At 40.4% G+C, this 23,093-nt stretch overlaps 1 protein-coding gene across 2 annotated transcripts in view; it reads left to right on the top strand.

Moving 5' to 3' along the window:
* col5a1 (procollagen, type V, alpha 1) overlaps positions 1-23,093 on the top strand; it is a 75,062-nt gene that overhangs the window by 36,301 nt on the left and 15,668 nt on the right. For both annotated transcript variants that reach the window (XM_042394431.1, XM_042394430.1), the window contains exons 8-43: positions 460-912; positions 1,025-1,081; positions 2,581-2,622; positions 3,215-3,277; positions 3,383-3,457; positions 6,056-6,148; positions 6,635-6,691; positions 6,883-6,936; positions 7,228-7,281; positions 7,393-7,446; positions 7,589-7,642; positions 7,749-7,802; positions 8,253-8,297; positions 9,043-9,096; positions 9,674-9,718; positions 10,552-10,605; positions 10,692-10,736; positions 12,029-12,082; positions 13,128-13,172; positions 13,403-13,456; positions 14,366-14,410; positions 14,676-14,729; positions 16,682-16,789; positions 18,311-18,364; positions 18,819-18,872; positions 19,644-19,688; positions 19,897-19,950; positions 20,037-20,081; positions 20,165-20,218; positions 20,326-20,379; positions 20,483-20,536; positions 21,213-21,320; positions 21,415-21,504; positions 22,036-22,089; positions 22,398-22,505; positions 22,597-22,704. In XM_042394431.1, coding sequence (XP_042250365.1) covers positions 460-912; positions 1,025-1,081; positions 2,581-2,622; positions 3,215-3,277; positions 3,383-3,457; positions 6,056-6,148; positions 6,635-6,691; positions 6,883-6,936; positions 7,228-7,281; positions 7,393-7,446; positions 7,589-7,642; positions 7,749-7,802; positions 8,253-8,297; positions 9,043-9,096; positions 9,674-9,718; positions 10,552-10,605; positions 10,692-10,736; positions 12,029-12,082; positions 13,128-13,172; positions 13,403-13,456; positions 14,366-14,410; positions 14,676-14,729; positions 16,682-16,789; positions 18,311-18,364; positions 18,819-18,872; positions 19,644-19,688; positions 19,897-19,950; positions 20,037-20,081; positions 20,165-20,218; positions 20,326-20,379; positions 20,483-20,536; positions 21,213-21,320; positions 21,415-21,504; positions 22,036-22,089; positions 22,398-22,505; positions 22,597-22,704 — 2,595 coding nt within the window. The remainder of the gene's footprint in view (positions 1-459; positions 913-1,024; positions 1,082-2,580; positions 2,623-3,214; positions 3,278-3,382; positions 3,458-6,055; positions 6,149-6,634; positions 6,692-6,882; positions 6,937-7,227; positions 7,282-7,392; positions 7,447-7,588; positions 7,643-7,748; positions 7,803-8,252; positions 8,298-9,042; positions 9,097-9,673; positions 9,719-10,551; positions 10,606-10,691; positions 10,737-12,028; positions 12,083-13,127; positions 13,173-13,402; positions 13,457-14,365; positions 14,411-14,675; positions 14,730-16,681; positions 16,790-18,310; positions 18,365-18,818; positions 18,873-19,643; positions 19,689-19,896; positions 19,951-20,036; positions 20,082-20,164; positions 20,219-20,325; positions 20,380-20,482; positions 20,537-21,212; positions 21,321-21,414; positions 21,505-22,035; positions 22,090-22,397; positions 22,506-22,596; positions 22,705-23,093) is intronic.

Here is a 23,093-nt window from a genome sequence, read left to right as displayed (position 1 = left end):
TATGTACTCTCTGCAAGGCCTACCTGCACTTACGCCAATGTGTGGGATACATAAAACCAGGGCTTCTTTGGCCCCTTCCCAATGTTATAATCCACCAATCCACATGGGGCAAGCAAAGCCAATATGATACTGAATGTATTTTAAAAATACCACCGTGGACAAATAAATGCTTTATAGAATTCTCCATAACTGCAGCTTTGGGGAAAAAATGGTACTTTTAAGCTACATGTATTTTCTAACAGGTCACAACTGCAAGGTTATGTTCTTTCTTTGCTGGGTTATTTGTTTGCACAGAAAGGGACTTCTTCATTGGCAATAACCTCTAACCGAAACGTACAACGTGGCAAATTTCAGACGATACAGGAACACTGCTTACATTGCCCCTTGTGTTCCTTACATAGCGTATGCAACAATCCTTAGACTGACTGATTCTCATCTTCCCATTTATAACTTTTCTAGGTTGGAAGTTCCTACGATAACTACGATGATGGATATGATTATGGTGTGGACAGCACACATTACACCGCTGGTGGAGGTGGCGGCGGCAGCAGCAGCAGCAGTACAGTTCATATTGGTGGTGGTGGAGGCGGCGGCAGCAGCAGTTCTACCATTACCATTGGGGGCGGATCTGCTGGAGGTTCTGCATCTGTCAGTGGTGGTGGTGGTAGTGGTTCTGCCTCTGCGGGAGGATCTTCCTCCGCTGGAGGAGGATCAGCAAGTGCTGGCGCCGGAGCCGGAGGGTCCATTGCCACCGGAGCAGACCTGGGCGTGGAAGGCGAAGTGGACTACACTGAAGGGTTCAACGAGGAGCACATCACAGACTATGGCGATTTAGACATGTATGGCTATGACGATTATGATGACAAAGGGGGCAAAGTGCTGCCTGCCGAGACCGATGAGTACTATGGACAGGTGAAGGACATACTGGCAAAGACATGATCTTGAAGATGAGGAGGATAGTATGATAAGAGTGTTGAAGAGGAGGGGGGCTGATTATATTTTTGTCTATGTGTTTGGTGTGTAGGTCGACGGAACTCGTGGCGAGAAGGGACAGAAGGGAGAGCCTGCTGTTATTGAGCCTGTGAGTATTTCTATTTGAACAACATATTTGAGCAACAGATGTAGGCTGCGTGTGCTTGTGTGCACATGGGCGTATGCGTGGATGTTTATATCTGCGAGTACATATGTATGATCCACATCTAAACACAACCCACCCTTCACTTCTGAATGAGATCTCTAAAACCAAACACACAAAGGCTTACCAGACCTTTCTTATAGTATCCTCGGGCAAGGCTTCACTCCTGGTTGGTCATCAGGACTACAGCATAAACATTTGGAGAATAGCCATGCAAGGATTGTCAATAATCTTTAAACACAGTGTGGTTAGTGTGTAAACACAGGAATACAAGAAGAGCAGAAGGGAGTAAGAATTCTCTCAGACTTTTTCTGCCTTCCTGTGAAAAACCTAAGCTTTGTGTAAAAAAAACAGGTGGAATACATCCAACCATGATACATATACTCTTCATTTACTGGTAACATTAATTGAAAATAAGCATAACTCCTTTTTACAGTGTATGTATGTTTGCAAATTGCAAACACAAGGAATTTATATCTCTAATACAAGTACAGCTGTTTCACTTTTAACAAATGTCACTGAGCTCCACCAAGTATACATGCCTGTGTAACTGTGTGTCCTCATGTTTATATATGAGAGCATGTGTGTGTGTTTTAAGTTCACTTCCTAGATGACTGTGTATGTGTGTGTGTGTGTGTAAGCATGTTCATGGACACATCACACATTCGTTTGAGTACACATTACCACCCACCCAGTGTGTCCTGTCTGCTAAGACAGATGTAGTCACGGACGCACCTTTCTAGGTGTTTCCCATCATGTAGCCCCATTCCCAGCGATACACACTGCAGGCGAAACATAGGCATTACCTGGGGAGTGCGAAAGATCAATGGCAGTAATTTTGTGATGAAAATACGTAGAAGGTAGCTTGGGGGTTTATGGAAAAATGCTGAGATCACTGAATTCAAATAAGTTTGGATAATGTGTAGGTTTCTTACCTAACAGGAAGACAAAATGCTACCGCAAGGGCAAACAAACAAAGCAATACCTCTGTAGCCGCAGAGCTGCAACAGTGCATCTGTAAGTCAGATGCTTGTGAGTCCACACCCACATCATCTGTTATTAACTGCACAGGCACATGCATAAACTGGCTTTATGTTGCATGTATGATCAGACATCTGGTCTGTCAGTATGAACCAATTAATGATGTCTTGAGTTTGATTAGTGCTTCCCTTAGCTCGTCCAGGTAGGAGAGCACCTCAGGGCGTCCTTTTCTTTGTGTCTCCTAATCTCCGAGGATTAATTGCAAGCTAAACTGAAATGACAGGCAGGAATGTACATTAAGATAGCAAAGACTTTCAGGTAGAAAGTTGATTGGCAGTTGTGTTGGGACACATATGAATGTCCTTCAATCAAAGCTCTGTATCAATGGACACAAAAAAAAAGCTTGTGAGTGCATATGAGATAGTTGTGTGGTATCTAATGATTTGTGTGCTTGTGTGTTTCAGGGAATGTTGGTGGAGGGTCCGCCTGGGCCTGAAGGGCCAACAGTAAGTCAATCTGTCTCTCCTTGAGACTTCCTCTTAACTTTCTTTTGTTTTTTTGCCTTTTCCTTGTTTTCTTTCTGTATCTGTGCCTCTTGATCATTGACATTTTTCTATGCAATCTCTGTTGATAAATAAAAACTGATAATAGTTTATATCACCCATTTTTCTAGTTTGTTTATGCTTTGTCCTTTGGATAGGAAAATGTGAGGTTTAGTGCTTTCCTGTGAAAATCCCTGGCTGCCTTATTCCTGATTCAAAGGGAGTGGCCATAACAGTCCCCCTGAAGAGATATGGACTTGCCCAGATGTTGAAGAACTTAATTATTTATCAAGGGAGATTTTTTTCAGACACCCTGCAGATGGAGTCCCATAGAAGCCAGCCATTCAAGCGTTGAGCTATAGACAAATAAAGAGCGCCCCACAAAGGATTTACAACTGAACAAGCTGTCCCATATTGCCTCATGCATTCCTTTCTCCCATGTGTGACCACTTTGTGAGATAAAGGCGAAAAACTTTTAGTGGAGCAAATATGACTGTTCCTTTGTGTTGCATTATGTATGTATGGGAGTCAAATGAGATCTTCTGCTTTAAAATAGGGTCTCCCTGGACCACCAGGTTCTTCTGGCCCACCAGGTGGCCCTGGAGATACTGGAGAGAGGGTGAGTAGAAAAGAAAAATAGCCACACAAATTTTCTGAGCTATGGAAATACAGAAAATGACCACGTTTCTGCCTGTGTACATCATGTTATTATTTTCTGTGTAAGGGTCCTCCTGGTCGTCCTGGTCTTCCTGGTGCTGATGGTCTGCCAGGACCCCCTGGAACTGTCCTGATGCTGCCTGTAAGTAAATTACAGTTGTTGAAAAAAAGAGTTAAAATAGCAAAATAGAAAATGTTGCCTGTTTTCATGTTTACCCCACTTAAAGCAATAAAACATTTCCCATGTGACTTTATATCCTTGTTTAGCCTCGATTAAGGCCAAGTATGATGTAATGAAATAATAATAATAACAATACATTTAATTTGGACTGCACTTTTCATTCATAGTGGAACTCAAGGGTTTTTTTTTTCTTTTTCTGTTTTATCAGTTACTCTGACATGTGGTTTACACGTTCTAGTGGAATGTAGGGAATTTCCGATGAAGCAATTTTTTGATGGATCTATCTATTATAAATATGTTGTGATGCAAATCTGTGCTTTAGCAACCCCTTGTGGTATGTGTAGTAACTGAGATAGCCCCTTACTCTACAGTTGTTTTGACTCCATAAAGTCATAGCTACATAATATAGGACTTTCTCTACCTACACAGTTTTTAACTTATCCCACATTCTTTGGCCAAATTTAAAGTTATCAGGTGTCCTTCCAGGAAGTCGTCCAGCTTTAGACAGGAAGCAAAGCAATGCTGTCAGTTCTCTCTGTAGCTTCAGCTGTATGCAGTGACTCGACTGCAACAGTTACACAACCATCCTAACGACTTCCTATGCTGTCTACCTTTTTTACTCTCTCTTCCTTGTACTTGGAAGATGTCTGACACTGCTGCTGTTGGACCTGATTAGTTGTACAGATGTTAAGTTGTGGTTTCAGGGGTCCACAGAACTGTCTGGGTGAGCCATGTGGCAAGCTCTGTCTGGACAGGAACTAGAGTCGTTCTGGTGTATCCACTGGCAGAAAGCAAAACTTGAAATCTGATCCTTTAGCTCCAAGTCTAATGAGAAACATGCATTGTTGTTTCACCCTTGTTTCACCAGAGGACTTTTTGGCTTGTAGTATTGAAATAGTGGAGTCAACATGACAGGGTTAAATGGCAGATTTTTAGCACTTTACCACTTACATTCGTTAAAGATATACTATGCAGAATTTTTCTTAAAAAACAATGTATAGACTCATACAAAAATAATCCATCTCAATCATCACTTATGACCCACTAGAAGTGTGTGGTGGTGTACGTATCTACAGAGATCCTACCCTCTGCCTGTATTTTCTTGTTTTCTTATTATTTTGCTGTATTCGGGACGTTTCAGGGCATCATTGTTTGGGAAGTGGGTGTGTAGACCTCAGCCAATAACAATGCTACAGCGGTCTGAGCTACATATTTGCAGAGCAAAGAGCCCACAGCGGACAGGATGAAGCTATGCATTCACACAAAATCCGGCAGTGAAGCAACTTCCCGTGGGGTTGTGTGGAGGTGTGGGCGTGTTTATTTGTGCTTTAGAACTAACCGCTGTGAAACAATCAGAAAATAATGTTTTATTTATCTGATTCACAGCTTTGTTCTCACCAGCGCTGCTCGCTCTGTTCATTCACTCTAGCTCTCTTGACCACCACTGCTCTCTCTCTCTCTCTCTGTCTCACTCTGCTCTTTGCTTGCTCTGGTCGAGTCAGGGAGGAGGGGCCAACTTTGAATGCCGTGTTTACAAACACCAACCATTAAATCCTCCATAGTATGCCTTTAAATAGTGACGTCTTATTTTCTGTATAAAGTCTGCTCTACCATGAGTTGGTAAATGTAGTTTCCATTATAGTATTTTTCTGTTTCTAGGACCTCGCTAGTCAACATTTAGATGTTACAGAACATTTTGTTTAAGGTTTGATGATGCTGAGGAATCTCAGTTAAGTACCAAATATTGGATTGACAAAAAATCATGAAAAATATGAGAGAAAGAATCAAAGACAGGCTCACAGACTGGCAGACAGAAGAAAGAAATAGCTGCATATATTTGATTGCTACTGTGATAGCAAAGGGAGGGGCCAACACTTCAAACTCAGCAGAAATTCAGAAGAAGTAATTGTTGGATTTGCTCAATAGTTATAAAGAATTTGTTCTCTGGCGAGTTTTGGTTCATGGTGAGTGAGCTGCAGTTGATCTGACTCAGCTGTGATGTTCTGTATCAGCTGTTTGTATTTGCTTCTTGGTAAAAATGTTTATGTGATGGCAAAACCCTGCACCATATTTCACTGTGTTGCTGTGCATCCGTAAACTAACCGACTATCAGCCTCCTGAGGCCTGTGCAATGTAACCCAACCCAAGATGTCTTATCCAAACAAACCTGTGTTGCACAACAAGCCTGGATATTCACCTATGGTGCAATGCTGCCTTATCACCACCAGATGCCAGTAGAATTCGAAGCTCATGGCCTGCGGAAGCAGCCTTTGATGGTGCTGGTTTGGCAGCTGGAGGCTGATGCTTAGTTCAACATCTGTTGCATAGTTTCAAGCTGAGAACACTGTATTAAAGAAATATTGAACATTTTACTCAGAATAGATGTCAGTGCTTGTTGTCATGTTTATGCTAATATTTATTTTGCTGGACGATAAGCTAGCATTTTAGTCATTCCTCGTGTTTATCTGGTTTTTATTCCTGTGTTTTGCCAGCGCCTGCTATGTGCTGGAATCATTTTTACTGGAGTGAAGTCTCACCAGTCTCTGTTTCCCTCCATAGTTCAGATTCAGCGCCGGAGGTGACTCTGGACAAAAGGGACCTGCTGTATCAGCACAGGAGGCCCAGATGCAAGCCATCATGCAGCAGGCTAGGGTAACTGTTCACACAGAAATACATCATCAGACAGCAGCAGTCAGTATCGACCCTATACATTAATTTTTCCCATCCTTGCTGCAGTCTTCGCTAAAGTTTTATATTTAATATATTTGTTGTATTTTTGCAATATTTGTCTTTAACCGGATTTTACACATGCTTCTTTGTATTTACATGTATAGCACTTTCCATAAACCATTCTGATTCCTTCATTATTTTCTTATTATCATTATTGCATTTTATGGGTTTCCCTGTGAGCTGTAGAAAAGATAACTTCATGTACACATGCACACACAGAACACATGAAGAGATGCAAATACATGTACAGTACACACATACACAAACACATGCATACATACAGTACATTATATACAATATTTAACCACACATTGGTTCAATGTACAGCTTCTTTATATATATCTTTAAACAATTATATTTTATTTTGTCTTTTATTTTATTGCTAATTTGTTTCCTATCTGTGTTCAGCTGGCCATGCGCGGCCCTACAGGTCCAATGGGTTTGACTGGCAGACCCGGCCCTCTGGTATGTATTGCAAATCATCTCACAACAAACACAAAGTCAGAATCAATAGAAATTTAATATCAAAGATTTGTCCAGTTTATTGTACTACGCAATACATAAAATGAATGTATAAAACTGTTTGCAGCATCGTTGAAAACTTGTATTGGTTTAGTGTCCATTAAATCTTCTATTATTATTTTTTTTCTTCTCAGGGTCCTCCTGGTGTAGCTGGACTGAAGGGAGAGTCTGGAGAAGCTGGTCCTCAGGTATGAGATATCAAATGGCAAATTGTGTTTTTAAAATTCATTTCTGAACAACTAAATTTAAGTAAACCTTGTCTGAAAACTAACTGAAACTTTATATTTTTAACTGAAACTAATGCATATTTTCTTAGAATCTGTTATAGTATTGCATTAGTCCTAACAAAACACTTAAAAGTAGACTAATATACATCGTTCCTTGTTTTAATATCATACTTCCAGGATGGTCTCAGAGATTACAAGTGCAGCAAAAATAAAGAACCGCCTGTGAGTTTAACAGAAGTGTTTTTGTTTCAGGGACCACGTGGGCCTATGGGATCCACTGGACCCTCTGGAAAGCCTGGCAGAAGGGTAGGTGTGATCCAAAACATACATAATCATACTTATTCATGCTATATGAATTGTTTATATACATTTCAGAGCACTGAATAAAAAGCCAGGAATATTCTATTTCTTTTACAGGGTCGTTCTGGGTCTGATGGTGCTAGGGGCATGCCAGGACAGCCTGGACCCAAGGTACCTTGTCCATCATAGTCATTACATCATAACTTTGCCACTTTTATGACCTTAATGCACCATATTTCATCATGTTAACTTAAAAATGAGTTTTTGAAGCCTGGACAAGTTGTACTTCAACCTTTATTTTTCTGCTCTTCAGGGAGACCGAGGGTTTGATGGTCTTGCTGGACTTCCTGGTGAAAAAGGACACAGAGTAAGTCAATTTATGGTTCTATGAAAAGTGTGTATTCATATGTTGCTCAACTGTATATTTGGGTTTATGTGAACTACTGTTAAATGTTAATGTTTTGCTGTTACAGGGTGAATCTGGCCCTACTGGACCTCCTGGTGGCCCTGGAGAGGATGGAGAGAGGGTAATGAAAAAAAATTACATATAATTATAGTCATCTTTTGTAGCCTGAAAGGGAAATAAAAAAATGGTGTATAATAGTAATGGATGTATCTTATCCCCTTAACCATCAATGTTATGCTCACAGGAAGACAGAAGCTACATCTGAGATGAACTTCTTCCTCTTACTTTACTTATCTTTTTATCAGCGTCCGAATTTTGCTTCCACTTGCTCTCCCAGTCTCCTCTTTCTCACTCAATTTTTCTCCTTAATATTTTTTTGATCTCTGCACACCTTTATGTGCTTCTAATCTCCCCTCTCCATCCTCATTACCCATGGCTGACGCAACCTGATCCCCTCGTTCCCTGATTTTTCTTTGTGCCTTCCCATTATCTCTTACACGCATCCTCGCTTTCTCCTCCATTATCATTCACTGTCTGTTCCACATTCTGACCCGTTCTCTCTCTTTCCTAGGGAGATGATGGAGAGATCGGACCCAGGGGACTTCCTGGTGAACCAGTGAGTGATCACACATATTACTATTCAGTCTCACACTGAGAGATTGTACGGTATGATAGAGCCGAGAGCTGAGGACCTGTGCTCATCATGTCATTGTGTTAGAGAACAATTATATAGTCTGATGATATCATATATCATCTGCAGACCTCAGCCGCTGTTCATATTCATATCAATGTAGATTTTTATAGCAGCACACTGCTGGAAAGAGTGTGTTGATCAGGCTTGACTAGTGCCTCATCTGTACAAGAGAATCTTTGGAGGTGAGAAATGCAGACAGCTCACATCAAGCTTATTATAATAGCCTCCCACTCTCTCAGGGCAGGATATTCCCCGATGGCTGGGAAAAAAAAGATGGGGAAGGAGAAACCATCAGAAAGCCCTTGATATCTGCTGTTATGATTTATTTTGTCCACCAGGGTGTGCTACATTGGTTTGAATTCTTACTTCCAGGACAATACGTCTTGTTAGGTAACTGTAGCTGTGAGGCAAAGCACTGAAATTCAAAGCAATGTTTGATAGGCATAGCTGTGGGGAATCAATGTGTAGTAAAAAAAAAATAAAAAGACGGGGTTTCAGCTTTCCCTCACAATCTGACTCTGTAGAGTATCCTCAAGGACATTAAGGAAGTTAGGTTGTTTCCTAAAGTATAATTTTGAAACTTGATTTAGTTGAACATGGTTAATAATTCATCCATCCTTTCACAGGTGTGATATCATTCTAAATCTCATTTCTCTACTTTTCCTAGGGGCCCCGTGGTTTGCTGGGACCAAAAGGACCTCAGGGACCTCCTGGACCCCCTGTGAGTCCCCATACCCTCCTCTCACCTTTTCATATCCACGCTGTTACCATAGATTTACTGTTTATAGAGAGCAGAATTCATTTTTTTTTACCACCTCCATAGGCAACAAGAACACAAGACACTGCAGACAACACCCACAGGGAAATACAAAAACTCAATATATTTCAGACAGAATACACAAAAAGAAGTATATGTTATTGAGTTTAACTTCAGCATTTCAGACAAATATCTACAGCAGAGCAAAGCTTAAACCTAATATTTATATTGTTTCAACAGATTTAATTTCACATGGACAGTGCGCATCAATCAAGTACCTTACTTTGCTGTCTGCTGTCCCTGTACAGGATGTAGAGATTCCCAAAACAATAAACTATACTCTAAAACTCATACAGTGCAGAAGCAAAAGCCTAATAAGGATACAACTATGTGGTTTTCTTTTAATTTTACAAACACTTTTTTTCACATTTCAGAGCTAAGATTGACAATTAAAAGTTAATGTGAAACCAAATTACTAACCTTTTCAGTGTTTTACAGATTTTCTGAGCGCTGAATGTTGTTTTCCTCTCATCTGTTGTAGGGCGTTACTGGAATGGACGGCCACCCTGGACCCAAAGGAAACATAGTAAGTGAAGCAAGAATTGATTTAATTACTAATACAGTGTCAGGCATTATTCGTTTCCAGAGAAGAAAAACAAAAGAACAACACACACACAACTGTCACAGAATCTAAAAGTGCACCATTTTAATCTCTGACTCCCTTTATCACCCTTAAATCCACCATATTGGCTCATGAGCCCTCTATCTTTCTCCCTTACACACATACACAGTCACACCTCTACAATCAGAGGATACTTAGCAGGTAATCAAGAATAGACTGGCTGTGTTTAGATCCATTTGAACAGTCCACTATGGCTAGTTGTATCATTCCAGGTCAATTTCTGATAGTGCACAGCAATAATGAGAGAATACCTGGCTGGTGCAGCTTGTCTGTTCTTTTGGGAAGTTTCCAACTAGGTAGAGATGGAAGATCATTAGCTTTCCCAGGCTTTTGGACCGGGGCAACATAATTGATTGCCAGTTATCTGAGAGGCAAGGACTTATGTGTTTGAGCTTTGGCAGTTTCGTTCATTAGGAAAGAGGGTGTGGGAATGTGAACTGTATGTTTGTGTGTGTGTCTTCTGCTGTAAGCCAGCGTAAAATATTGCTCTGTTTGTTCAAAAATTATGGCCTGTTCAGGTGTAAGAAGGTAATAATGCAGTGATGCGCACTTTGACAGCTTCTAATTTATATCTGTTCAGAGCACTTCACTTTTAATGGACCATATGGAGCAACAAATCACTCTTAGCTTCCCATGTGATGCTTTACTCAAGTACAATAATGAATTACTCTTTGTATTTCTCATACTCTTGAGATTTATTAAAAAAAGATATAAAACAATGCTTTATTTTTCCTCAGGGACCTCAAGGTGAGCCAGGACCTCCTGGACAGCAAGGCAACCCAGGTGCCCAGGTGAGTGATGAACAGGTTGTCTGAAATTAGATATTTCCCTCATCCATCGAGGAAAATGTTCTGAGCATTGTGTATTCCCTCTACAGGGACTCCCTGGGCCCCAAGGAGCCATCGGACCTCCAGGAGAGAAGGTAAGATATCACATTATCACTAAGTAACTATAATATATTGTGAAAAATGCTATTCCTGCAATGCCACAGTAAAAAAAACTGCCAGCTTGATAAAATGTTAATAATCAAAGACCCTAAATCTATAAAATTGCAGGAAATTGTCTCATTCTGTTGCATGAGCTGAAAGCCAAGTTGCTATCTTATTCAGTTCCAAATGCTTATCACACTATTATGCAAACACGTCCCCATCCCCAATGCAGGACAGAATAGTGCCTACGAGACAGTACAGACAGATTTTAATCCTGATACATTTTAATCCAATTTCAGCTAAATCACATTTGCCAGCTTATGTTGTGGGTATTCAGTTTATTATTGAACTGTTGGAATTTGAGAATGGATAATGCAGGTATTATGTTTCCCCCCCGATTATAGATGACATACGAGAAGGCTGTGGTATTTGATGAAGTAACATAGAAAGAAATAAAGAACTGATTCAAGATCATTTATTTGAGGAAGTAATTAGGAGCCCAGGATGATCATAAATCATAAAAACACAGACTTATTGAATGATCTGGATGATTTAAAAGATATAATTTAAAGTCTTTGTAAAAAATCTTGTAATTCTTGTAGTCGATATATCACTAAACCAGTGACGCAAAGCCAACTGCTAAATTTAACTGATGTAGAATGTAGACATTTTGTTTTTTCTCCCCATGTTTTAGTGAAACTGGGCCAAGATTTATGAAAAATAGAGAGCTAGTCAGAACAAGAAACTTACATTATGAAGCCATATTGATTGTTCTTTTTAGTAGCCATGCTAACGGCTAATAATCATGCTCCCCAGCGGACGAATCCCAATGACTTTGGCAATCCCTCTAGCAGCAGTACGAGATTAGGTTTTAGAGAAATGTCTCGGCAATTATTGGATGGAATACCATGAAATGTGGTTCATCTCCCCTTCACAATGAATTGCAGTTATCCTGTGATCCCTTAACTTTTTGTCAAGTGCCATCAATTGGTCAAAATTTTGATTTGTCCAATATTTTGGTTTATGACCAAATACCTGCAAAACAAATGATCTCATCAACTCAACTGTACTTTTTGTTGTGTAGTGCTGATAAGCAAATGTTAGCATGCTAACATGCTAAACTAAGATGGTGAACTTGGTAGACATTATATCAGCTATCATGCTGATGTTAGCATTTAGTTCAAAGAACCGCCGTTAAAATGGCTGTAGACTCTTATAGACATTTGTGTTGTCATACTTTGTGATGTCTTATTTGCCCTAACGTCTTGTCTTGTCTTTGGTCTAGGGCCCTACTGGAAAGCCAGGTTTGCCAGGAATGCCAGGAGCTGATGGTCCACCGGTGGGTTTACTGTACTGTCTCTTTTTCTCCCTTCCTCTCTATGTCTAATGTGAGAAATAACATTTTCAAAACAGTATATCAAATTTTAATGTTTAAAAACCACCTATTACATTCGAGAAATACTGAGATAATCATTTGGCTGAAACATATGTATGATACAACACATTACCACAGCTGTGTAACTGTGCAACTAACCGCCCACACACAGAAATATATATATGCAAACACTCTCTTTCCCATCCCTGTGCAGACAGAAGACACCTGCACTAATGGCAGATGTGTCTTGGAAGGCACCAGGTGGCACCTAAGAGAGAAAGAGACAAGAGAGGCTGTGAAATATGAATAACAGCAGGGCTAGAAAAAGACAGGGAGATGCAGTAAAAAAAATGCAGGGGCTTGGTGAAAGAGAAAGAAAGATAGATACATTGTCCCCCTGGTCCTTTAATGGCTTTCAAAGTCTTTTTAGAATAGAAATAGCTCTCCGCCATATACACACTCAGCTTTTTTTTTATTCATTCATTTGTTGCATCTCCTATCAACAGCCTCTCCCCATGCCCCTTATTTCTGTTCTCACTTGTATCTATTTCCTTCTCCATTCTTGCTCTCATCACTGAAAACCCATCAGAGGCTTTGCAGAGCTTCTTTGTCTCACGAGAAAGCAATCAATTTCCTTCCCATCTTTTTTTTTTTCCTTTCTACATCCATGTGAGTATTAGATGTGTGGTTTTGTGCTTTGGGCTTCTGCACTGTGATTGTGTATGTGCACATACATGTGTAGTATATGTGTAATGTATTGTGAAGTCCCAAAACGGCAGTATTAGCTTTGAGAGCCCAGTAATGGCCGGTAGTGAATCTATAATTCTGTGCATTAAGGATAAAATCCCAAATGAGGTTGAGCTCTGAAGACTCTTTTTTCAATTTTCCACTTTGATACACCCTCCAATATTTTACAACTTAATCTGTCAGTTATAGGGGGTGTTGTAGTATTAATGGTGGTAATTATAGTGAAATGAGATTAAATAATATTTTTCTTAATAATTCACAGGGTCACCCTGGAAAGGAAGGGCCTTCTGGAGACAAAGGACACCAGGTATGTTTTATTTCTGCCTCCATATCTCCTAATTTTGGAGCTTGCATTTTACTCTTTCCTTAATTTATTTACGCCTTTTTAAGTTTCTTTTCCCTCCCTTTGTCCTAGTTTAGACACATTTGCATATAACATTTTGCATTAATGCAGATAACATAAGCACTGTGGTGCATGTGTGCACTGTAACTGTTCTGTGTGTTACAATCTCTCACCAAATATCTTTTTCTCTCCAGGGCCCTGCTGGGCCTCAAGGACCCATTGGTTATCCTGGTCCCCGAGGCGTGAAGGTGAGTTGATTATCAGCCACTAAGAAATTAATTTGCGATATTATCAGCTAGTCGTAGCCTGCAATTAAGAAGTGTAATGGACTAATAGTTGCCCATTATCTTATTAAAATGCTTCTGAAAAAATCTGTTATTATTTCCAAGGTTTGTCCAACCCACAAAGTATGATTTTGTAAAAAAACTGTTGTGTGATAAATTAAAAGCCCTAGTTTTCTGCTTACTCATGTTTTCTTAAAATAAGAACTACCTTGAATAGTTCAATGGCTTCTACATTTGTTGCAGAGACAGAAAAAAATGATCTTGGTGGTGCAAAGATTAAGAGAGGAAACTCATCTTTTCAGATCTTACATACATCACTTTGCTTACACAAGGTGATACTGAGTTTGTCATTGGAGCTGATAACAGCTCAAGGCGCACAACCCTCCTCTTGTTTGGTGTCATTACTAGCTGATAAAACCAAGACAAAAGAAATCCTATCAAATAATTCTTGGTAAGAGGGTGTGACTGATCCCATCATGAAAGCTTCCACTGAGAGGGGGGGGGGATTACACAAGTGGCTTAACGTCTAGCTAACAGTGTCCTTGGTGCACGGCTCACATCTGAAGTGTTTGCTCTGTCTGGGAAGATGAGAAGAATGGTCAAGAAATGTAGTTGTGAGGATTTAATTTGCTTTTACAGTTACATTGCAATTTACAGATAAAACATATCTATATGCAACACAGAGTATAGCCTCTATAGTACACTACACATTAAAAAAAATGCTATGTTAGATAACTTTTCTGACCTTACAGCTTCATAAAAACTTTAATCTTCACATTAATGGTGAATATCTTGCTGGTAGGACTGAATGTTCTCTTTTGTCCAATATGCACCCTTCTCGGCCTGTAACTTCTGTCTGTTCTTGCATCACAGGGAGCCGATGGGGTGCGCGGTCTTAAAGGAAACAAGGGTGAAAAGGTAAGAGAATGCAGATTGTTGGCTAAGAAAGTCAAAGAAAGTGACTGTGTCAAAGGAGGAGACTTTGAACTTCAGAGAAAGTGTAGTATTAACATGGATCCTGTAAAACCCCTTCTGAATTACTGGTACAAAAGAAAGAAGGTGATCAAGAGTTTCTATGACAACAAGGGATTTTTGACATCTGGTTGGTTTCAACATCTGTACAATCCACTTCTCTCTCCTTCATTACATCCTCACCTCACTATCTGCTATCTTCACTTGCTAGGGAGAAGACGGCTTCCCCGGCTTCAAGGGAGACATGGGTATCAAGGGTGACAGGGTAAGGCTTTTTATTTATATTTTACTTTACGTTATGTGTCAATCATTTTTTGAATGCTGGAAGCATGAATGAAATCAAAATGAATGAAACCAGTTAGACAACTCCTGCACACAAAATTGTTTTGGGGGTGACCTTTAACTGAGGAAAGTGAAAATACCAACCACTCCTGTCACGTTAGCCCCTTATGGCCTAAGCCTCTGTGACTACTGAGGAATTGTGGGTAATGAGCAAACATAAGGTGTTGTTCCTATCGCCAGCTGTTGGTGTGTGTGCGTGTGTATGAGTTTACGTGAGTAGTTTCCAATTCCTTTTTCTATCCCCTCTGCCACTTTCCAGTCAGTCCTCACCTCGATAAGTTTAGGATAGAAGCGCGGGTTTGACAGGTGCACCCAGCAGCAGCAGCTTCCTCCTCCAAACTGTATTAGGGATTTACACTGTCAAGTCTTAGGAAAACTGCCTTTTACAGTGAGAAACATAATTCGCCTCAACCCTTCAAACATCAAACTCCCGATCCCTAACTGGGCTGTCTATAGCTGACTGCAGAAAGGAAGGAAAAATCAATGGCACTTTAAACCCCTTCAAACCCTTGAGAGAGACATGGGGCTCCAGCCTGTTTTCCTCTGGAGATGTAGCCGATCCAGATGAAAGCAAAGATTTGAGGAGCTCCTCTGCTCTGGAGAAGACACACATGGACTAGAATCTAAATGACTCATTTTTAAGCATGCCTAAGAAAAGTGTGTGTGTGTGTGTGTGTGTGTGTGTGTGTGTGTGTGTGTGTGTGTGTGTGTGTGTGTGTGTGTGTGTGTGTGTGTTAGTGCTCAATTTAAAATGTTCTATTTGATGAGCTTGCAAGTGTGAGTCAAGAACAGTTTGCCTGATGCCTTTTTATGTGCTCTAGAGTGTGGGTGTGTGCACGCACACGCTAGCTTGTGCAACTCTGCACAAGCCTTTAACTAGATACCTTTCACACACCACTGAGTCTCTGCAGCAGCGAATGGTTGTCAGAGCGAGTTTGTACTCTGTCATTTAGTGTGTGTCCTGCTAGAAGGGGCGCACACGCACAGAGAGAAGCAATAATAGGATCACTAACTGCTTTGAGGGGCAGACAGTGAGGGAACATAGCCATACTTGATTCTTTAAGCAACTTTACTCTCAGCAGTTTTAAAAGGATGATCTGAATTTTCCTGAATGGACAGGGTTGTTTATTTGTTCAACAAGAAAAATCTGTGGTCTAGTTGCTCTTGTGACACAAACCAGTAAGGAGAGAACAAGCAAAAACACAACCACAGTAATCACTCATGTGAAATAGTCAAAACTGTTCTAACTCTGGCAGAATATTGTGTGTTTGTGCAAGACCCCATCACTCATAGTAAGAAACTGATTGAGAAAATAGGTTTCTTGGCCTATAAAGGTACACCTGTGGAGTCTTTTTTTTAGCACTAGTGGCGCTATGGAACAATGTTTTGATTAGCGGACATGTTTTGTATGTATTTCATGTTCTACTGGCATGTGGACATACATGAACATACATATGTATCCTGGAGCGTGCCCATTCATGACAACTGTAGAGGGTTTCACACTATTCAGCCAATCAATAACAGGTGACAGCAACACACCTAGAAATGTAGCAATTCACCAGCAAACAGCAGGGAAGAAGGAGAGTGCTAACACAAGTAAACAACTGAGGTTTTAAATGAAAATGTTTTTGAAAAGTTGTTTGAGGACTGAAATATATTCAACATGTCTGTTAGTTTTCAAGGATTTGCACAATGTATTTCGGTGAGAGACACTGAACGTAAACATAACCCCGTATGTTTGCAAGAAAACTCCACATGGTACCAATAAAAGACAAGTACACATATGATAGACCCTACTGTGATGATTACAGCGGATCCAGTGCGTTATGTTTAAGTATACAGGCATGTGACATTTCTGCTTCCTGTGCTTTCCAGGGTGAGCTTGGATCAGCTGGACCCAGAGGAGAAGATGGTCCTGAGGGGCCAAAGGGTCGTTCAGGTCTCCCAGGAGATGCTGGTCCTCTTGGCCCAACTGGTGACAAGGTAAGTTCTTTTGTAACCAGCCAATGTATGCTGATATCCCAAAGAAACTGCCTAAATTCTATATTGACTGATAATACAGAATAAAAAAAACCAAGTTGTTATTTTGTATCATCAGTCATGTTTGATCTAGGATGATGGCTCTGCAGGGATTAACAAGGAAAATAGTTTTTCCGATCATTTTGTTCTGAACAGCAACCGATTTTCACTGCTGCTGCTCTGGAACCAGCTGGGAGCACAAAATGGATTCAGTTCCTAACATTGTCTATTAAATTGAACGCTGGGTAGGCTGTTAGGTGAGATATATCAGCCGTTTTTTTGTAGTAAAAAAAGTTAATTCATTCTTATAGTGGATGCATCCTCAAAGTCTTAATGATCTTTCATTGAAGGCTTAAAAATCGCCTTGAACAGATGTTTAGTATCATTGAGACTGTGTTAACAAACTCTTGCACAAACTCTGATTTGGCAAGTCATCAGCCAACCTGCACTACATGAGTGTGCTGTGCCCTCGTTCCGCAGTAACCACAATACTTTTGCTTGTTATCCTTTAAAGCTTTTTTCCTTATACTAAAGTGCTTATACTGAATCTAAATTGCACATATATTTAGATTTTGGCAGTTTTTCAGCATTGTAGATGTAGGACCTGGTTTGTACTGTATCTGGATAGCACAAGAAGTAACAGCTGAGTCATTTTCATATTTAATTAGAGACTACACAGCAGCCAACATTTCATCGTTAAGCTGAAATGCCAAGAACTGAGATGGTTCTAATAAATGCTGCTGTGTTAAGCAGGTGCTTGTGCACGTTTTAATATAGTTTTTCTTCAAGAATAACACCACTGTTCGTTAGCATTTACTGCTGTACAAATATAGTGTAATACTGACCTAACAAAGGCTGCTTGTCTTGCATTTAGGTTGGAAAGGTACTCATTATGAGATCGATCAATTGTACAAATATTCTACAGATTATTTTCAGGATTTTTTTATCTATCATTTATAACCCATAAATATACTAGATATTTAATTACAAGTCACATGAACAGTAGTTATATACATCTATTTAATGTATGCATCACAATCATCATGCAATATTGAATTAAATAACAGTAATTGACAAAAACATAACGATTTTACACATGAATCTCACCACTGTAAAGACAGTTTAATTTACGGTATAATATTTTCTGCGGCTCTGGAGGAGCTTTGTAAAATCTGAGAGAATAACCCTGATGATGTAATAGTGATGTCATCTGGGCAATCTCGACTTCAAGCAGGCGAGCATTTCAAATTGGAGATGTGAGGTTTGAGAGAAGTGGACATTTAGGAAGCAGAAAGGATCTAATGAAGTACGCTGTTGAGTTGCATGTTTTTTTGGAGTATGACTCATACTAGAAACTAAAAGTCAGGATATCTGCCTTTGCTGGATCAATTTTAATCATCTGTCTCTAATGAGTGCCCCGACTTTATGAAAGTGCAATTATCAGTCGCTGGAACACCTTTTTAAGTAAATTTCTTCTCTTTACAGGGTAAACTTGGAGTTCCCGGGTTGCCAGGATACCCAGGAAGACAAGGACCAAAGGTAATTGCACGATAAGCATATATTGCTAAACAATATTGTCATTAGTTCACTGATTTCAGACTTTAAAATCCTTTTGATAAGAGACACAATGTAGTTGGCCACAGTGTCACTATATGTGTGTTTGAAAGAGAATGAAACATGCATACATGTGTGTTTGAAAGGCTGCTTTGCTGAAATTTTGATGGCTTATCCTTTAGCCTGTCTGAGGCAAAGCCACAGCCTGACAACTGGACATGCTTGAAGCTCCATGATCAAAGAGCTTGGGATTTGAATATGCCTATTGGTGTCAGCCTTCAGCTCCTGACACAACAACAGCAAAACACTGCTTTTATTCATGGAGCGCCCAGTCTCCTGTCGCATTTATTGAGCGGGGGATATCTCAGCGAGTAAACACAGGATGTAATATTAAAGGTTTGTCTCTCAAATGATTAATTACTCTCTTTCTCACTCACAGGGATCTCAGGGTTTCCAAGGTTTCCCTGGTGCCAACGGAGAGAAAGGAACTCGGGTATGTCAAATAGACCTCTTGTTATTCTTCTCAGTCTTACAAGGGTTGGATCAATACAGGCATAGTGCTGGAGACAGGCTCCTGTCCCAGCTGTAGATTTATCAACCAAGAAGAAGGTGAATGGCCCTAAAATAAAGATTTTTACTAAGGACGGAAAGACAATTGCATTCCCTCTTCATTACTGCTTACACAACTCATTTCTAAACCACCAAAAGCAATGTTTATCACTCTGTGATACTTGAGCAATGTTTCATTTTCTTTGTTTAAGGGATGGGCCATTAGCTTGCCTGCAAAAGTAATGGTTTGTCACCACGAGTGGAGCGAGGCACATAAAGCTTTTCATCTTCACAAAACATTTATGAGGTTTATGAGACTAAAATCCTGCACAAAAAGGGATAATTAACATAGTTTCACAGCACTTGCTTGGAACTTAAGAGCCACACAAAAGATGTAATTGTTTTTCTCTTTAAAGTTGTATGCAGCCACTGTAATTGTAACATTGCATTGAAACTACATTATTTTTTATCATAATGCACTATTCTAAGGTAATAATGAATCTAATGTAAGTGATGATGAATATTGATGGTCATTTGAAAACAAGTCTTTCCTAATTAATGATATCTCTGAGCTCCTAAATGGTCCAATTGTGTTGAAATCTGCTTGCAAATATTACTGTCTTCCGGCATTAGAGTCATTCTTCCGGAGGATGCAGCCTCTTAATGATCTGAGTACCACTCCTTTGATCATTGTGTGTGTTCTTTTTGACCATAGGGAACAGCAGGAAAGCCTGGCCCACGCGGACAAAGAGGACCAACAGTAAGTCTTACTCAGCAGACTCGTGCTTAGATACAGATGGCGAGCTTGGCATCTGAGTGAAAATGGAGATTCAACCTGGATATGGCGGAGATTTCCAGGGAAATCCAAACTGTGACAATAATTAAGTGTAACATTTTCATATCACACATATCTCTTAGGAACCATGCTATGATTTTAATCACTTTGTGTCTGCTTTTCTTTTCTCAAGGGGCCTCGGGGAGAGAGAGGACCAAGAGGACCAACAGGAAAAGCTGGACCAAAAGTGTGTAAAATATTTCACTGACAACCAACTGTTTATTCTGTGGTACAGTACATGTGCACCATTTACTCTTCTTTTTGTCTCTTCAGGGTAACTCAGGAAATGATGGCCCACCAGGACCTCCCGGTGAGAGGGTACGTACCGTACAGTCTGATCAAATTCATCACTTTCAATCAGAGACAAATGATTATTGACCAACTGCCATTTGTTGTTTCAGGGTCTGCCAGGACCTCAGGGACCAACAGGTTTCCCAGGACCAAAGGGCCCTCCTGTAAGTTCAAACACCTCCACACAAAGCTCTCTGTACAAACCCATCCCCTTTCTTTATACTTCTTTATTCTGTACATCCTCATGTATGCATTTGTGTGTATTTCTCAGGGACCTGCAGGGAAAGATGGACTGCCTGGACATCCCGGACAGAGAGGAGAGACTGTGAGTAAACTGGTCTTTACTGAACACTGATTACTCATCTCTTCATCTGTATTCCACCATGTAAGTCGTATACCAATTCTGTTTTTTCTTCTGTCATGTGCAGGGATTCCAAGGCAAGACTGGCCCTCCTGGTCCTCCAGGTGTGGTTGGACCTCAGGTGAGTCACAGTCATTAACCATCACCCTGTCTTGCAGTGTTGCTCACTTACATGTATTATCAGTGATGGCTTGAGTATTGTATTGATATGGTTGCAATACCAAATCCTTTGTGCAGAAACAAATCTCAGTAAATGCTGAAAAAATAACAAATCAGTATTTGTGTTAACCACAAAGTGTTTCAAAAGTTACACTATGTTGTAGAGGTATTGTTCAAAATTGAAACCTGAGGTCAATCATTAAGATGTGCGCCAATAAAGTTACCAGAACACTTTCTCAGCATTTTGTTTTTCTGACAAAATAATTGATTTATCCTCATACCTGTACCTCACGAGCCATGACTTGTGTTGTTTATCCTCTTTCATATGGGCTCTTCATCCATTATGCATAAACGTTTAGCAGACTTTCCCTCCCATCCACTCTGCTAATGCCAGCTGAGAACATTGATGATAACGGAGCTGTATATGGCCTTAATGACTAGTAGGCCTCCCACACAGCAAATGCTCAGCTTCTGGCCACATTTAGCAATAGATCGAGAAATTTTAACATCTCTTCTGGAATTAAAATGCTGATTTTGTTCACAATGTTCTGTAGTCTCTATTTTTCACACCTTCCTCCTCTGCAGTTGAGGGTTATGCTGCAGTGGCCCTGATTTTGTTTTTGTTTTGCTAATTGTAGGGACCAACAGGTGAGACTGGACCAATGGGAGACCGGGGCCACCCTGGACCCCCAGGCCCACCTGGTGAACAGGGTCTACCTGGAGCTGCAGGAAAAGAAGGCGCTAAGGTGAACTTTGAAGCTCTAATTTACATACATTTTTAAATACTATCAGCATGATACATATCTGTATGATTTAATAACAATGTGCTTTCATCTACAGGGTGACCCCGGCCCTGCTGGCCCAGCAGGTAAGGATGGTCCTCCCGGGCCAAGAGGTTTCCCTGGAGAGAGAGGTCTGCCTGGCCCTGTGGTAAATATTGCTTCTTAATATGATTGAGTACAATAGCTTCTCACAAATCCAATATCTCTCACAGCTTTGTTATTGCATAATAGTTCTGGGCTATTAAATCACTTTAAGGATGTGGTGAACCTCAGTAGTCAGACTTAATATTGGATTCTTGTGTGGGCTTCAGAAGAGGAACAGTGTGCTCTAAGCTGTTTATTTATTTAGCATTCATACTAAACAAAGTTATTTTCCGTTAATTATGCAATCTACACTTATTTTGTAACTGCAGACTTACTAGCCAGAAATCAATGGCAGAAACAGCTTTTCGAATGCAGAAATAGTGAGATACTCCCATTTATTTGTAATGTAAAGGATGTTGTTTTGGTAAATATCTCTTTTCCTCGTCTGCTGTCAGTCTCCACTTTGGTGGCTATATGAGGTTTTCCAGCTCATGCTGAGCCTATTTGAAAATAGGGAGTCCAACGTAAGGAAGGATGTGTGTTTCCCCAACAGATTGTTGGTTTTCTGAAGCTTTCATTTTATTTTGTTCTGCAGGGGGCTCATGGTCTGAAAGGGAATGAGGGTCCTCACGGCCCACCTGGCCCTGCTGTGAGTACAATTTACTGCATCTGCATCCTCAGTTTGTCACTCTCATTCTCTCACTCATACTCTCACCCTCTATATTCTCTCCATGTCTGGGAATTGCCTCCATAGCAGAGTTCAGACCCTCAGTTGTTCTCTTATATAATATAATGATATGCACAGTTTGGTACTTACATAAGAGATGTCTGACCTATTTGGTAAGGTAGATGTGCCTGATATTGTAATTTTGTTTCAGTATTAAAACTTTGGAAGTCTGATATTTTCGTTCAGTCACTCTGATAATTAATATTGCTGTGTGTTGGTTGGTGCTGTAGGGTTCTCCTGGTGAGCGTGGTCCAGCTGGCCCCGCCGGACCTACAGGTCTACCTGGACGTCCTGGCCCCCAGGGACCTCCAGGCCCTGCTGGAGAGAAAGGCGGACCGGTAAGAACGTCACATTATAAGGATTCCAGTGACATACAGGAAGAAAAAAATCACAAATTTAACATGGCTGAAAACATGTTGTTGAAAATAGGGAGAGAAAGGACCTCAAGGCCCAGCTGGAAGAGACGGTATTCAGGGACCTGTGGGTCTGCCAGGACCTGGTGGACCTCCTGGACCACCTGGAGAGGATGGAGACAAGGTGAGTTACTTTTCATGGCTTGTTTTCCTGTTCAAGTAAACAAATATATGATGAAATCCTATAAAGCTGCAATGAAGCTTTCAATTTTTGAATTCACTCTGCATCACACACACGCTAATATATAGTACATGCACACGAACTGCCTTACAAAGGCACTAAACTTTACAGTTGAGATCTAAGCTAGATATCCTCTCGTCTCTTTCACTGTGACCTTAAACGCTCTAAGGGGAATCTGTCTGACAGAGTTCGCATCGATTAACAGATCTTTAAAAGGCGAATCTGCCTTGTTGCTGCTTTGTACCCTTCTGTACAAACAGACAGAGGAGAGGGAGGGATTTTGTGGCAGTGACGGAAAGTGTGAAAGTGACCCTTTAGTATTCAGAGGCAAG

This window comes from Thunnus maccoyii, chromosome 19, assembly GCF_910596095.1.
Source record: "Thunnus maccoyii chromosome 19, fThuMac1.1, whole genome shotgun sequence".
Classification (NCBI taxonomy): Eukaryota; Metazoa; Chordata; class Actinopteri; order Scombriformes; family Scombridae; genus Thunnus; species Thunnus maccoyii.
The sequence above is the reverse complement of the archived record's forward strand: the minus strand, read 5'-3'. Positions and strand labels throughout refer to the sequence as shown.